At 34.7% G+C, this 16,893-nt stretch overlaps 3 protein-coding genes across 3 annotated transcripts; 1 reads left to right on the plus strand and 2 right to left on the minus strand.

Moving 5' to 3' along the window:
* Positions 1-422: 422 nt before the first annotated feature.
* On the minus strand, positions 423-2,114 carry LOC17897930. The gene is made up of 3 exons (XM_006305081.2): positions 1,924-2,114; positions 989-1,725; positions 423-904 (listed from the first exon to the last, which is right to left on the minus strand). The coding sequence occupies exons 1-3, from the start codon at positions 1,954-1,956 to the stop codon at positions 574-576; spliced, it is 1,101 nt and encodes a 366-aa protein (XP_006305143.1). The 5' UTR covers positions 1,957-2,114; the 3' UTR covers positions 423-573.
* A 1,991-nt stretch (positions 2,115-4,105) lies between these two features.
* On the minus strand, positions 4,106-5,456 carry LOC17897928. The gene is made up of 3 exons (XM_006303660.1): positions 5,424-5,456; positions 4,504-5,237; positions 4,106-4,424 (listed from the first exon to the last, which is right to left on the minus strand). Exons 1-3 carry the CDS (start codon positions 5,454-5,456, stop codon positions 4,106-4,108), a joined length of 1,086 nt encoding a protein of 361 aa, XP_006303722.1.
* Positions 5,457-9,090: 3,634 nt separating this feature from the next.
* LOC17899046 lies at positions 9,091-9,976 on the plus strand. The gene has a single exon (XM_006304019.2). The coding sequence runs from the start codon at positions 9,125-9,127 to the stop codon at positions 9,974-9,976; it is 852 nt and encodes a 283-aa protein (XP_006304081.1). The 5' UTR covers positions 9,091-9,124.
* The last annotated feature ends 6,917 nt before the right edge of the window (positions 9,977-16,893 follow it).

Below are 16,893 nucleotides of genomic sequence, written 5' to 3' on the forward strand. Positions count from 1 at the left end.
CAATGACATATCAGCTTGACCAAGATATTTTGTGTGTGTGTCACAATTCACAAAAGTATTCAACCTATCATAGAAATTTATGTGTGTTTTTTTTTTTGTCTCGGTCAAAATAGTTTTCTCTTGTAATAACGTGGGTATTAATATCTATAAGTTGCAGTTATTGGAATATCAAATCGTGACATGCTGCTGATGAATCATTTGTTCAACGGTTAAGAGGAATAAGTTTTAGAAACGTGTAATTAGAGAATCCAGAGCCATGAAAGATTAATGTTCTTTGTCTGATTGTCTCTCCTACTTTCAAGTTCACTATGGTCTTATAATTGTATCCATGTATCTGCTTCTTTTAATTCCTTAATTTTAGTACGTATATGAGTGATGTACTCCCTAAGTAAATTCCATAAATCAAATTCATGGACATCAAAGTTGGGACAAACAAGCTAAACATAGGATCTGAATTGTGAGACAAGTTACATCAGTTGGCTGTTACACCAAATACCAAATGAAGTCTTCAATTCAAACAGGAGAGAACCAACCACACAATAAGACCAATGATTCAATGGAGCAAATAGAGGGCTACGGGGAAAACGGAGGAAGCCAGTAAGGTGAATAGGGAATCCTTCTTGGTGTGTCTTGGGGATGTAAGTAACAGCCAACGGTTCTTTTCGCGATATTGAGCGTTGCAAACAAACGGCCATGCAAACAGATAGAGTTAGCGTCGAGACCAGGGCAAGAGGTCGCCTTGACGCAAAAATCCTCTCCCCTTGAAATGAAAATGCAAAGGTCTCCAATGTCCTCTGTGTAACGCATGTTTTTCCTTCCATCTTTCGTCTCTTCCTCTCTGAACACCATTACTATCGGTGATTTGCAACAGTTAATGGTGTTTTCAGGGGGGTATTCACTGTACCTGCATGTATACACGTTACCAGCAATATGGATGTTTAGTTTCTTTATTTCAGCAAAATTCTTCTAAAAACTATACTTAGGTTACCATTTGACAAGGAAACTTTCGCCTGAAGGTGACTCCACCCAATGATCCTCTCTGCAGTAGGAATCCAACAGCTTCGAGAGGGAACGTGGCATGTTGGGAAGGTTGTGCAACACCAACTCATGGAACTTAGGCTTCTTGTCTTCCTTGAAGTTGAGATCCCAGGAGCATAAGTAGTTTCCTCCAGGGGCAAGCAAATAGAACCTTTGGTCTTTCTTGGAATACATAAGTTTTGAGCTATCCCATGACTCAAAAGGTGTTAGGATGTTAGTCCAACGCAGGTCATGACGGGGCCTGCAGAGGCTCAGCTGTCTACCCAAGAACTTGATGCCAACGACCCAATCTTGGTCGTCTTGATCAGGAGGAGAAGAGGACATGGCCACGTTGCACACGACTTCGGTTTGGCCAGAGTACATTGGAGTAAAGAAAGGCAGATGAATCATCTTTGATTTTGACTTGGAAGCATAAGGGTTTAGATAGTCGCTGATAATGACAGACCGATCGTGTCTATTGGAGAAAAACCCCCATCCATGGGAAGCTCCCACCAATTGCCCGTCGAAAAGCTCATCGGGATATGTTTTGTCCGTTCTGACTAACTCCAAACTTGCTATGTCGAACAGTATGACTTCTCCGAGGTTTCCGGCGCCGTCCGGAGAGGGTTCTATCATGCTGCAAATCGAAACACATGGGCCGGTCGCAGAGGATGAAAACGAACGAACGCTTCTACTGTTCTTGTGAATCTGGCAAGTTAAGCAACACAGAGATCAAGACCAATCAAGTAACTGAAAGCACCTTCTCTAACTAAACTTAGGTCAATCTCAACCCTCCGATCCTTATCTAATCTAGTCTAAAGTAGAAAAGTAAGCCATCTATTCTAATCTAAGAAACTAGAAGCAAAAGCAATTAGAAAATTGAAGAAAAAGCAAAGAAGAGCTTACGAGGGGAGAGAGCTTGGAGAGAAGCCGAGACATTATTGCAGATAACAACACCAAGAAATTACAGTAACCCCAAAATTAAGTTGATGTATTCGGAGGAGTCTCAACCATATAACTTCTCTTACCTTAAAAGAGAGAAATAGGCGTGGCTAGCAAGCTCTTTTTTCCTTTTTGGTGAAATTTTTAATTTTGGAAACTTGCCAAAGCCAGAGGTAGTCGCTACTAGAACAGAGACAATAATAATGCTTTTCCTTTACATTTGTTTTTTTTTTTTTTTTAATAGTATCTCTATGGAAAGTTGGAAACCCATTATTCTTAGAGCATCAGCATTGGTGTCACAGCAAATTTGGTCCCTCAATTATTTTTATAATATTTAGATCATAGGACATTTTTGAAATTTTAGTGTAGCAGCATTGGTGTTTCTTGTTATTTGTCCTTCAATTAAATTAATAATATTTTTAATTTTTAAAAATAATTTTTAAAATTAAATTAAAAACATGGAAATAAAACATAGATCATCCCATTCATTGGATTTTATTATTACAAAGTTCATAAAGTTGAAAAAACAGAAAACATACAAATATTAAAATTAACAACATTGAATTCAGAACTTTAAAACTTAATTTTCATAATCTTGAAGATGTCCAAAATTAGACCATATATGTTCTATTAAATCATGTTTTAATTGTTCATGTGCTTGTTTATCACGAACTCTGGTTCGACGAGTAATTGTTGTGCCTATATTTGAACCTACACCGGCGGTACCAACGGTATATGTTTGATCGACATCTTCTCTGTGCTGAAATTCTGAAATGTTACGGACATTGTATGTATGTCGTTCATCTTCTACAATCATATTATGGAGTATTATGCATGCTTTCATAACATTTGCCATTTTGTTTTTATCCCATAAAGGAGAAGGGTTTTTAACAATGGCAAACCTAGCTTGCAAAACTCAAAAAGCACGCTCTACATCTTTCCGCACAGCTTCTTGTTTTTTAGAGAAAAGGGAATTTTTCATACCTTGAGAAAGTCGAATAGATTGAATAAAAGTGGCCCATTTCGGATAAATACCATCAGTGAGATAGTACGCCAAATTGTACTGATTTCCGTTTACAACGAAATTGACCTCAGGTGCTTGACCGTTAATAATGAAAAAATGCATGGGACTCGGCGTACACACGCTAATGCCCTTGCTCTTACAAAGATACGATAACTTTGTTGACAGAATCTTTTTATTTTTTATTTTTTTTTAAACCAACTTTGTTGACAGAATCTACTACATAATAATGTACTATAAATTCTGAGCCAACCATATTTCACACATCACTCTATCTAAAAACTAACGTGCGTGGTCTATTAGTCTAGTAAGTGTTGAGTCAAACTTTTAAAATTATCATAACTTTATGACGGTGTTAGGAGTTGAGGAGACTCGTTATTTGACAATACCAAACATAACATTCAACGTATACAGTTTAAATTTGGAGTGTTGCAGTTGCAAAAGAGTTTAAGAAAAGAGAAAAAAAATCTTTTTGAAATAAATCATGTGGAGTTATGGACTTATGGCTTTGCACTTTTTGGAAATATGAGATTTTTCTTTGGAAACGTATCTAATGTTATACTCTATCGCTTCTCAAAACCATGACATACAGTATCCAGCTTTTAAAAGACCATAAATCTTTTTTGGTGTTTGTTTCATATATATAAAACACATGATGACTGTCATAAAATTATTCAACCTATCATAGAAATATTATGTGTTTTCTGTCTCGGTCGAAATAGTGTTCTCTGTGTTGTAATAACGTGGATATAATAAAAAAAATCTCTTAGCTGCTGATGAATCTTTGTTTAGCGATTAAGAGGATTAATTAACTTGATAAGGTTGAGTATCTCGTTGGGGTTTCAAGGGATATCAAAATTAAACAAGGGGGACAGACGAACTAACATAGGATCTAGAACTGTAAGAAAGTTGTTATGTAATTTACGTTGAGAGCAAAGGTCAATAATCTTAGACTCCATACGTGACACACGGAACATGCTTACAGAAGTCCTTCAAATTTGTAACATATTTCCAAAATACCAAATGAAGTCGTTAATTAGATGATCTTGACATTTGAAATCAGTAAAACAGAAGAGAAGCAAGCAACTAGACAATAACAGCAAGCAATGAAGCAAGGATCGAGCACTAGGGAGAAAACGGAGGAAGCCAGTAGGGGGAGTAGGGGATTTTTTCTGGTGAACCTTGGGGTAACTCATAGCAACCGAAGGTACTCTTGGTCATACTGAGCGTCGCAAACAAACGTCCATTCAAAAAGATGGAGTTGCGGGGGAGTCCAGGGCAAGAGGTGGCCGTGACGCAGAAATCCTCCCCCTTTGAAATGAAAATGCACAAATCTCCTATGTCATCTGTGTAACGCATGTTTTTCCTCCCATCTTGTGTGTACTCCTCTCTAAACACCATTGCAGTCGGTGCTTTGAACCCTTCAGGAGTGTATTCTGAGTACCTGCAGCCCAAGACCTAAAGGGTTAGCTTTTGTTTCAGCAAAGTTCCTCTATATATCTAGAAACTATACTTTAGGTTACCATTTGACGAGGAAACTTTCGCCACAAGGTGACTCCACCCAGTGATCCTCCCTGCAGTAGGAATCCAACCGCTTCCGGTGGGAACGTGGCATGTCGGGAAGGTTGTGCAACACCAACTCATGGAACTTAGGCTTCTTGTCTTCCTTGAAGTCGAGATCCCATGAGCATAAGTAGTTTCCTCCAGGAGCAAGCAAATAGAACCTTTGGTCTTTCTTGGAATACATCAGTTTTGAGCTATCCCATGACTCAAAAGGTGTTAGGATATTAGTCCAGCGCAGGTCATGACGGGGCCTGCAGAGGCTCAGCTGTCTACCCAAGAACTTGATGCCAACGAACCAATCTTGGTCGTCTTGATCAGGAGGAGAAGAGGACATGGCCACGTTGCACACGACTTCGGTTTGGCCAGAGTACATTGGAGTAAAGAAAGGCAGAGGAATCATCTTTGGTTTTGACTTGGAAGCATAGGGGTTCAGAAAGTCGCTGATAACGACAGACCGATCTTGTCTATTGGAGAAAAATCCCCATCCATGGGAAGCTCCAACCAACTGCGCGTCATAAAGCTCAATGGGATATGTTTTGTCCGCTCTGACTAACTCGAAATTTGCTAAGTTGAACAACAGGACTTGTCCGAGGGAGCCGCCTTCCGGCGAGGGTTCTATCATGCTGCAAATCCACTTACATGGGCCGGTCGTGGAGGAAGAAAACGAACGAACGCTCCTCTTGTGAATGTGAATCTGCTAAATTTAAGCAAACATAAAAGTAAAATTCTCAATTCTCTAAAGAACGGTTATATATCTCAACCCTCCAATCCCCATCTATCGAATATATAGAGTATAAAAAGTAGAAACTAAACCCTATAATCTAAGAAAATACAAGCAAATGGAATTACAAAACTGAAGAAAAAGCAAGGAAGAGCTTACGAGGGGAGAGAGCTTGAAGAGAAGTCGAGACATTATTGTAGACAACAACACCAAAGAAACCCCAAAACGAAGTTGATGTATTGGGAGGAGTCTCAAATATATATATTCTCTTACCTTAAAAAGAGACTCAAAGGCGTAGGTAGCAAGTTTTGTTTTTCCATTTTGGTGAAAATTTTCGTTTTTGGACTCTTGCCAAAGCCAAGGTAGTCGCTATATTTCTTGACTACCTTGATTCCTTAAATAACAAAGACAATAATGATTTCCGTGATATTTTTCTATATTTTTTGTTCTTTTTTTCTTGAATCTCTTTGGAAGCCATTACGTATTTGGTACTCATTACCGAGGAGCTGAGCACTCACATTTCTTACAAAAGATACAATAATTTTGTTGACAGAATCTACAACTACAAGTACGTAATAATAAAACATAAATTATGAGCCAACAATATTTCAAACATCACTCTATCTCAAACAATCTAACGTACGTTCAAAGGTATAGGGTCAGATGTTCTCAGTTATATAAACTGGTTTTGTTACCACTAGACAAGTAAAAATCATCGATCATCCTTGATTCGTTTTGTTGGAAACCAATATTTACTACTTACCGCTAGCTATCTTCAGTATTTACTATTTACCGCTTGAAGATTGTCTCTCAACTCCACCAAACGAGAAAAAGACAAATAATTCCACCTTATCTTTTTTTACCATTAAATGCTAATTCATGTTCGACATTGTTTATTTAATTTTGTGTAAAAAGTTTGATATTATCGTAGTTACTCTTGCAATATTTATTAAATTTTTGATTTGTGTAATTGAGATAAGATCAAAGAAAATGGAGCTTTGAATATGAAATATGAGAATGATATGGTTGATAAAAAGGATGGAGAATGAACTACTCATGTGCTGCAAGAAAGGGAACATAAACACAACCAAGAACACAAACTATAAATGAAGCTTGTTTTGCTGTTTCTTCTTTCTCATTCGAGAATCATCTTTCATGACAAAGATAGATCGGTTCATGATCCGTTATATATGCCTTGTTATTTATCTTGTGATGTTTTTATGAGCCGTTAATCACATGAAGATCAATCGACTTGAGACTTTTAAGATTGATCAAGAACATAAGCTATAAATGCAGCTTGTTTTTTTTTTTCTTATTCGAGAATCATCTTTATCGACAAAGATAGATCAGTTCATGATCTTCTAATTTTCTAGCGACGTTTTATGAGCTTTTAAGCACGTCAACATCTATGGTTTATTTGTAATAAATGCATGATATTGATTTTTGGCTCGTCATCAATCTTATGATAGAATAACATATACTAGTCACTCCATTTCAATTTATAAAAGATATTTACTATTTAGCCAAAACATTGAAACAAATTGTTTTTTTTTTTTTACATTTTGTTAATGTACATTATTTAATACTTGATTTATAAGTTATAACTATTTAGCCGATGACGAAAACACTTCAAGATAGAAAGCCAAAAAGTCAAATAAATTATCTTTTTGCAATTAAAACTTATAAATTTCGAACCGAATGAAACAAAAACATTTAATCATATGAAACGGAGGTGTTGAAAAGTTGGTTGGTGAGTTTTATACCATTATACTCTCTACTAAATAAGATAAATGTTTCCTCATATAGATGTGTTTCTAACGCTATATTAAGTAAGTAAGAATATTATAGATTCATGTGTTATTTTTTCTTAATGAAACTAATTAATCTCGTGAGTCATTAGGCGACATAAATACTCGATACCTACAATTAGATTTCAATTCAAACCTCTTCTCTTAAATCTGAATGTAATACTCTTTTTTTTTTTGGGGTTAAATAATATGTAAGTTAGCTTTCACTCAACTTACATATTTTATAAATATTAATTATAATGTAACGGTTGAGTCGAAGGCAGTAGGAAAATTTCGTATCTTAATGTGTACTAGAGAGCCTCGAAAGGTCTTTTATTACAAATGTAGAGCCAACGTACAAACTTTAGGGATATTTTACTACGTAATGTGAACTAAACGTACGATGAGAAGTAGATGTCTTTGAATTAGCAGTACAAAATTACCCTATCTTAAACTGTGAACTACATACTGTCAGAAGTCTTTTATTACAAATAAATACACTAAAATGACTTCGGAGTTCGGACAGCTATTTTTTTGGTAACAAAAAAAAATGTCAAATATTAATGTATTATCAGAAACCGGTTCAACGATTAGAAAAAAACATTCGTTTAAGAAGATGCCTAGAAATATCGGGAGGATCGGATGCATAATTTTATCATAAGACGAAAAATTTCTTGAAACGTTTTTTAATATTTTGCATGGATGATGATTCCTTCCATTCTCAACCACGTCAGTCGGAAAACTATAACTTAAATGATGAAAATATCTAATACATGATCATGATACTATGATGACTAGGAATTTGGACTGAAATTTTCACCTGACTATTAAAAATACAACTAACTTTCTTATGTAGCTGCAACGTGGTCACTAATAAATTTAATTTAAGATTAATACTGATTAGTGATGAAGGGTTACAAGGTATCTGCATCTCACACTACATATTAGTAGTTGTCGATACCAAAACCGAAACAACCAAATTAATGAATGACCCAAATGACATGGTAACTAATAATATTGCACGTTCGTTTTTAGACGACATATAGAAAGCAGTAAATAGTAAATATAGAAAAGTAATTTTGATATCTTTTTTTCTCAGAATTGTTAATTTGTTCATGAACAAGTTAAACTTTCAAAAGAAACTACGCAATTTGTTTTGTAGGGTAGTTTAAGATATATTATTGGTTACTGTTTAGAAGAACATTTATCTTTATTTTATCAAAATTAGTATAAAAAGGTACTATTGAACCAGATATTATTTTATTTTTAATTTTGTAGGTGAAAAAATGCTATTGAACCAGCTTTCAGTATATTTATTCGTAAAGTGATAGTGAATCATTAGATAATTCAATTAAAACAACCCACTTTCACGTTTACGTGGAAGAAGACTAGCTTTTTTTAGCTATCACGATATATCTATAAAGACAACTTTGTGACCACGTAAGACATAAAATATTTACCCAAAAAGTCGAATTAATGATTTAATTCTAGTTTCGCAAAATTTAGATTTAAAGTGCTATACATATATGTTTTGTTTATATAATTCATACTTCACAAAATGTAATGACTCATTTACATGAGGTCTCAAATCTTTATAAAACCGATAATATATAATTCGATTGTGTTGTTGCCTCTAATGATGACGTGTCGAACTCGAAACTCTGATGTACCTACCAATGGTCGAGACTCGAGCGTGATCGATGCCTTGACAAACTATGTTTCCCAAATTAATTATTTTTTTTGTAATTTAGCAAAACATATTTATACAAATGTAATACTTCAAGTAGACAAGATATATATCCTAACTTAATTACTAAATGTGAATTGCCGGGCACCTACCAGGATGTTTCAAATACGAGTTTCCCTTTAGTTTCCACGTAATTCACTATGACGCGACTAATCTTGAATCGTGTCACAACAGCAATTAATACAAATACTTTACAAGGACAATTTCGACATTGCTTAAACTCAATGATTCACTTCCATGAAACTCTCTATATAAAGGCTTCTTCTACAACACCTCAAAAGATCAACACAAACCAAATCTCTCGTTTCCTCTCCTTATACGTGAAAATGACAGCAATGTCTTCTTACATGATCGAGAACCCTAAGTTCGAGCCTTACAAGCCAAAGAAACGACGTTGTTACTACTCTTTTTCGTTGCTTTCCATCTTCTTATCGATCTTCACCTACATTTTGATCTTTTACGTTTTCGAATTATCTCCATCCTCTATCTTCAAAGACACGAAGGTCTTGTTCTTCATCTCCAACACTCTTATCCTCATAATAGCCGCTGATTATGGCGCCTTCACTCATAAAGAGAGTCAAGACTTTTACAGTGAATATACAACCGCAGCGGCAACGATGAGAAGTCGTGTAGATAACTATTCTCATATTCCCGTCTTAACATACCAAGAAAAGTACACTAGACATGAAGAAATCAAGAACTCTAAAGATGTCGAGACCAAGAACCCTAAAGAAGAAGAAGAAGAAGCACCACCGGTGGTGAAAGAGATCGTTTGCGTTTCTCCTCCCGAGAAAATAGTACGAGTGGTGAACGAGGAGAAACCAAGACACGATGTCGCTATCGAGAAATATAAACCGATTACTGATCAAACTGTTGTTAGCCTAGAAGTTTGCGACGCAAGAAAGCATGTGAACCCTAAACTGTACGGGAGAAGTAAATCAGATAAGCCACGGAGAAAGAGGCTCAGCGAAGGTATAGAGACCAAACGTAAAAGCTATGGTCGAAGGAAGTCGGATAGCTCGACATGGATGGTAGTTCCAGAGAAGTGGGAGAATGTTAAAGAAGAATCTGAAGAGTTTTCAAAGATGTCGAACGAAGAGTTGAACAAACGAGTCGAAGACTTCATCCAACGGTTCAATAAACAGATCAGATCACAATCACGAGTTTCAGCTACATAATTTAAATTGATCTTAGTATTAAATTAGTCAGAACTTTTTCTCTATGTTTTTGATAGTAGAGTACTATTTTAAAAACTTGGTGATGAGACGACGACTATTTTTGCAGTCGTCGGTGTAAATTTAATATAAGAATGTGAAAAGGATAATAGTTACTGATGTGTTGGGTCCGTTGTAAGAAAAAGCTTACTTATATATTCCAAAGAAAAACATTATACTATCGGTTATCTTGTGTCACATGCATGTGTCTAGATTTGAAAGGAAGAATTAGATTTTTTTAAATCTTGTTTATTAAAATTAAGTTAGGGATAACTATGGAATTAATTTAACTTGCTCTACTATCCAAGTCGAAGAGAGAATGCAATGGATCAAATTCCATTTGGACATTCTGATGCAAAGTCAATTAGATATACAAGATGAGGTTCGTAATCCTTTTCATTAATGGATCTTGTAGGATATTTGGAAACATATATCAAAGTTTTTTTTTATGGGTATTAGCTTCTTCTGTCGGAACTTGTAAACTAAATTTGGGATGATCTATCTTCTTGATGGACAATACTCTCACTTAAGAGGGATCATAAAACTTGTTTGGTCGTCGTTGTTTATGCGCCTGTATTGGGCTTTCAACATAAGGCCCATAAATTCCTTATGGTGTGATAAATGAATTTGAGAACAAAATGATGTGAAGATAAATTTTTTGCTAAACAAATGATGTGAAGATATGAAAATGACTCGAGGATGATGTGCCATATTGGATTCAGATTAATAAAGGACGAGAAAATAACCATTTACAAAGTCAAATTCATGATGGCAAAAAGGCATCGTTAGACGTTAGTTATGAGTTTTTCTTTTCCGATAAATATATTAAAAGTCAAAATGTCATGCGTTGTGACTCAGAATTGTAAACATCTCCTGATTGATATATAAGTGTATACGTCCACTATAGGTAGCTGTGGTTGGTACGTAGTTATGTCGGAAACTTCTTGTAATGTTGAAATAATTGTAGAAAGACTTGTAAAAGTCCAAAAGCTAGCTTTCAAAGCATTCACTTTTCAAGACTCCGGCTGATGGAGAAAATGAAAAAAAAGTAATGTGTGATTCAGCACAAACTAAAGAAGGAAAACAAAAAGACTAGCTTTAGACAAAGCTTTAAATGTTTCAAAATTTTTGCATATACAGATAATATATACTATTATATGTTGGGGACAACTATAGTGAATAACATTTTAAATTCTCCAGATAATGTTTTCATTTTTTTTTTTTTTGCTAAGAATGTAAATATTTCATTAAGATGAAAACAGTTTAGGTGTTACAATCAAAGATTATAAACCTTTAACAAATGGTTCCATGGCAAAAAAAGCAAAAACATGGGGTTCCATGGCAAAAAAAGCAAAAACATGGAAGCATAATTCACAAGCTGGAGAATTCGGTCCATCCACTCAACCAGATCAGTCAAGCTAGGAGTACGATGAAGCGATTACGAATTTGATGTTCTATACGGATCAGTTACTTAAGAAGAAGAGCGACTGCTAATCTTAAACGTCGAGTTGCAGAAAGTTCTTTGCACTAGAAGCCTTTCACAGGAGGTCCGAGACTGGGCCGTCAACGGTTAAGGACTTAAAACCCTAGATCACATACTCCCCTGCGACATGTGAGAGCGGTTCATCGACCAAAACCATGAGCTTTCCCTGAACGAAACCTCACAAGCTGAATTTTACGAGCAGTGTGAGCTCCCTCTACCAAGTTCATTCCCGAAGTCGGCTAGCGCAGAGCAATATAACGGAAATAAAAACCACACTGTACGCCTTCAGCCTTACTAGCTCCTCTAGAGCACAAAACACAAGCAACCAGTGGCGAGTACTCAAAGCAACACCTACTTCTACTCAAAGCAACAACAACGAGCAGACACAAACAAATCCAGGACCGTGAGCTAAAGCAACTAAACTTGATAAACCTGTCGTGAAATCAATTGGAGAAGAAGCGCTAGCCACCACCGGAGGCTACAACATCTCCAAATCAAACACGACCGCAGCCACCTTAAGGCACAAAAGGAGCACCATATACGAAGCTAGACACTTGACGAGCCACAACGAAGCATCCTCCTAATAGTTCTACTACTGCTCCAAGTAAAATTTGCCAACAGAGAGATGCCCATCCTTAGCCAAGAAGCGACGAAGAAAACTCAAATTGAAGCCAAAAGGAGCTTAGCCCTGAAAACCTATATGACAGAGAGAAACCAGAGTGGTCGAGGTTTCAATGACCTTAAGCGACAGAAACCAACAACCCCTAACGGCGGAGAAGTTTCATCACAGCCACCAAAAACCACCCAAAAGTCATAACTCCGGCATACGAAACGACCAACACGGAAAGGGCAGTGGAAGCAAAATCCAGGAAACAGAATCGTCCTCGAAACGAACTAAACCATGGAAAGCTTCCCAATCTCCGATAAAAGCGGATCGTAGCACGGCGAACCAAGCCAAGGCTTGGAATTTGTGAACCCTAAGAAGACGGAAGAGCAACACCACAGCTGCTGCCGAGACAAGCTAGAACCGCCGTAGGAGAAACACGAGGGGAGAGGCGATTTACAAAAGTAAATCTCCGCCGGTCGAGATGCGAGACGCTTGGGTGAGGAACAGATCTTCACTGATTTCCTTCGCCGTCGACAAGCAAAGGAGCCCAAGCGAGGAGCACCAAACCACCAAAAGAGGCCGTCGCGCACGGCGGATTCTCCCAGAGCCGTGAGAAAACAGGGCCAACTCAAGAAAGTTAGAACTAGACCGGCAACAAGACGAATAACAGATTAAAAGAGAAAGGGCCCTCTCACGGCACCGGTCGCGACCGGACACCGGAGAGGCAAGCAGAACGGCGGCGCACGAAAAACTTTTAACTAGGGTTTGAGAGAGAAGTCGCCGCGCGTAAACTTCACGCGCCAGACTCTGTTATTTATCGTTTTCATTTTACATTAGTAATAGCTTACTCTTGGCCCTTAGAGTTGGTAGAAACTCAATTATGTTAACTATAAGTCTTACAGACACTTATCATTGTTGGTACAATGTTACATTATCATGTAGCTGATATAAACTTATCGAAAATTGTTTTTTTTTTTAATCTTTATGTTATAACTGAAAAGATGTTTCGAACAATATTACGTTAACACAAAAAAAAAAGAGATATGGAGTATTATATATGACTTCGATACTATGAAAGAAAAAATATTTTAGTAAGTTGTAAGGAATATTTACAAGTGAATATCTTGGAAAATATAAAGTTTTTTGTAGCTCATTCCGCAATGAACGTCGCAAGTCGCAACCCAACGTAAGACCTTCAATCACGCCACGAACGAAGAAACTCATCCCGACCTTTGTATATATAAAATGGGATATAGAAAGAGCGTGAGATGCTGAAGGGTTAGAGAGCATAAAAATGAAAATACAATTAGGTCAAAATGGTCCCAGAAAATACAGATGTTTTGTTGTTATAAAAGAAGAATGTGTTATTTTGTGCAAATTACAATTCCAAAAAAGAGTTTATATCATCCATAATTTCTATACAATACACGTTACGGTATTCAATAGTAATAAACGTTTTTTGTTGAATAATTGATTCTTCATATATCCAATATATAGGGAATACATAAATTGATACAAATGATTTTTTAGATTAGTATAAAAAGCAAAGCAGACGAAAGTGAAAAAGCGGTGAATCTCCGTACGAATTTCCCGGGGAAAGGTACAGACAAAACACATGGACACATGCGACGCCGTGTCTCCGGTGAATCCTTACGATGTAATCTAAACATATTTAGTGAATTTAAAAAATTGTTAATGCTAATGTGAATATAATAAAGGGTTATAAATATAGACATAAATAATGGTGTTTAAGCTTTTACTTCTTTACTTCTGATAACAACAAAAATAAAAAATCTACTTGATCCAAATAAACTAATTAAAGGCATTTGACATGTGATTGCCGATTACGTGAAGCAAACGCAAACACGTACATACATCAGCTTAATTACTACACATAAATATGTGAAAGGTTACATATATGCTTACACTATTATGTTTGAAAATGTATTAAGAAAAAGGCATTCACTATAGTATTTTAATTATATAAAACGAATTAAAAAAATTAGGTATATGATTAGTGTGATTTGTGGTGCTCGTAAGCATTTAAACACTCGTTAAAGAGATGCGAGAGTAACAAACAAAAGAGGTTATATATGTAGCATTAGGTTATATATGTAACAAACAAACACATCGAAAAAAAAAAAATTGTAACAAACAAACACTCGTTATGTATGATTATGTTAAAGTTAAAAGTAGAACGTAACGCTTACGAATCGATCACATGAGTCTTATATATGTAGCATTAGGTTATCTAGATTGGTTTACATGAGAATGAGATCTTTGTTTAGTGAGATAGACCCTTCCCCTATTACTTATTTACTTGTAAAAGCTCATTATGTATACAAACAAGCTCTATCGTTTATGATGGAGATGGCAAGTGAAAAAAAGTTAGACCCCAAGGAAAAAAAACGTGGAAATGGGATACTACGGTCAATGCGAAGACTTTACTAAAACAAATCAAATTTATAAAAAAATAATGTATTAATGAAGACCTCACATTAGTTATACACAAACCTACAAATGCATACTATCTATAATTATTAATTATTGAGGGTGGTAGCAAATATGATCTGGCGCATCTCTGCGACCAATTATTTTTCTCGCATTGTTCCAATCACTAAGATATGTTTTCACATTTAGAATGTCATTTGTATCCTTATTATTTTATATAATTATCAGTATGTCTTAATCATATGATTGTTAAAAACATACAGTGTGTGCATGTTATTGATAGATCAGTCGGGATCACCAATTTATACTGATCGGGAATATGACTTGAGAAGAATATATCGTAAATATTTATGCTGATTGTTCATTACTCTAGTTTATAAAACTTCTTTTTTGGTGTATGTATTATTTATTTTCTGGATATCTTAATTTAGCAACCTTAAGGTTTTTTCTACTTCTTAATATCAGCTAGTATTATATAGCACAATATATAAAGATAATTTGTAATTTAGAGCATATTATATTAAGATGATTTGTAATTTAAAAGAGATTATGGTATATAATGTCAGCTGCTACTAAGACTATCATATAAGCCTTCTACATCTATTTTTGAATCGGTCTAACTTTTCTACTATTTTAATTACGAACAAATAGTAATTACTAAAATTTTAAATAACAATAATTTAAATTTAAATTATTAAGTTAATATCAACTAGTTGTCTTACGCTTTTCTCAAATCTTATCCACTCTAAATCCACGAATATACCTAATCTCATTTAGTTAATAAAAACGTCAAACAATAATGATTTATAAAACTGATATAAATGCAACTTGCACCAAACTCGTCCACTTGGTGGAGACCCATATATTGCGACTTATAAGCCAAGACTAGCGAAATAATATGACTCTATGTGGATGGATATGCACATATTTACTTATAACCTTGTAAACTATATTTATAGACATCACAAAAGAAACGTTCCACTAAGGATGACTGTGACATTAGCTAAATTAAACACTATAATATCCACACAAATATGTCGTAGATTTGGTTTATATAATTGATTGATAACTAAAGTACTTATTCAGAGATACATTTACATTACTACTATATTATTGTTTGTTTTCCATGGATAAAGTTTGATATAGACGTGTGATGATGTTCAAATATGCTATCAAGAAGAATTGGACCAAGCAAATTAAGCACAAACGTTTTAACTTTAAGCATCGTGGTAACCATTTTTTTTCTTAATATTCCGATTATGAAATTAGCCTGTGATTCAGTGGAGTAAAAATAGTGGTAAAACTAGAAGTCTAGAAGTGAAAATTATTGTATACAATGTAAACAATATTTTTTGTATTTGAATAAATTATACATCCGTGTAAGAAAAATATAATCCGTAGCCAAAATAACATTTTCGAATGTACATATAAATGTTCTTCATCACACTTTGTTGGAGAACTGCCAAAAGCTTTTACAAACACATAATATATAGAGTTATACAAATTCTTTTGATTTTCTAAAACGTTCATACAATTATTTTCAAATTATGGGAAACCTAATAAAATTTCCTAGAAATGTTATAGTAAATTTGAAAATATTGTTCCAAGTCTTGAGAATTGTAAGTTTTCTTACATGCTTTTGCAAGTTTTTTGGTAATGCATAACAAGTGTCACAAAATAAACAGTCTCAGCATTATTATTTTTTTCTTTTCTTTCTTTAGAATGCTTTTTACCAAATTAAGTAACCGAAAGAAGATATTTTCTTTTCGAAAAGTCATTAAAAATATTGCTGGTCATATTAAAACATAATTAAAGAAAAAAAAAGGTATTGGTAGATTACAAGTAAGATTTGCTTTCATTCACCTTTTTAGTAAGAATAAGAATTGAGAAATCTCTCACAAGAGCCATGCGATTGAAACCTTACCTAACATATTTTTTCTTAGTCAAAATACGTACCAAACATTTTGTTGTCACCAACACCAGTATTATTATTTATGGTCCATAACTACATATATTGCTAGATGCTATTTCCTTTAAATTTACACTTTTCACGGTATTTGAAAATCAAAAAACTTTTCAAAAATAGAGAAAACCAATTCAAATTAAATTGAGTAAAATTTTCTTTAAGATCCTTTTTAATATAATTTATACATGTTCGATATCGTATTTAGAACTGGATTACTATATAGTTGTTTGTTTTTATATAAAGATGATATAGTTTTTGTATTAATACAAATAATTAGATTGTGTGTCATGTGTGAATAATCAATATAATATGAATATCTAAATATTGGAAATGCATTGGTTGGTTTTACCAATAACCAATAAGCAAATATTTTA

The sequence above is a fragment of the Capsella rubella genome, unplaced genomic scaffold (genome assembly GCF_000375325.1).
Source record: "Capsella rubella cultivar Monte Gargano unplaced genomic scaffold, Caprub1_0 scaffold_1, whole genome shotgun sequence".
In the NCBI taxonomy this organism is placed as follows: Eukaryota; Viridiplantae; Streptophyta; class Magnoliopsida; order Brassicales; family Brassicaceae; genus Capsella; species Capsella rubella.

Excerpts from the sequence above, each read along its gene's own strand:
- LOC17899046 (XM_006304019.2), top strand. The coding sequence starts at position 9,125 with ATGACAGCAATGTCTTCTTACATGATCGAGAACCCTAAGTTCGAGCCT.
- LOC17897930 (XM_006305081.2), bottom strand. The coding sequence starts at position 1,956 with ATGTCTCGGCTTCTCTCCAAGCTCTCTCCCCTC. Across the intron at positions 1,726-1,923 it reads TCTCCAAGCTCTCTCCCCTC|ATTCACAAGAACAGTAGAAG; the intron begins GTAAGCTCTTCT and ends TTAACTTGCCAG. Across the intron at positions 905-988 it reads GAAAGTTTCCTTGTCAAATG|GTACAGTGAATACCCCCCTG; the intron begins GTAACCTAAGTA and ends GTATACATGCAG.
- LOC17897928 (XM_006303660.1), bottom strand. The coding sequence starts at position 5,456 with ATGTCTCGACTTCTCTTCAAGCTCTCTCCCCTC. Across the intron at positions 5,238-5,423 it reads TCTTCAAGCTCTCTCCCCTC|ATTCACATTCACAAGAGGAG; the intron begins GTAAGCTCTTCC and ends TAAATTTAGCAG. Across the intron at positions 4,425-4,503 it reads GAAAGTTTCCTCGTCAAATG|GTACTCAGAATACACTCCTG; the intron begins GTAACCTAAAGT and ends CTTGGGCTGCAG.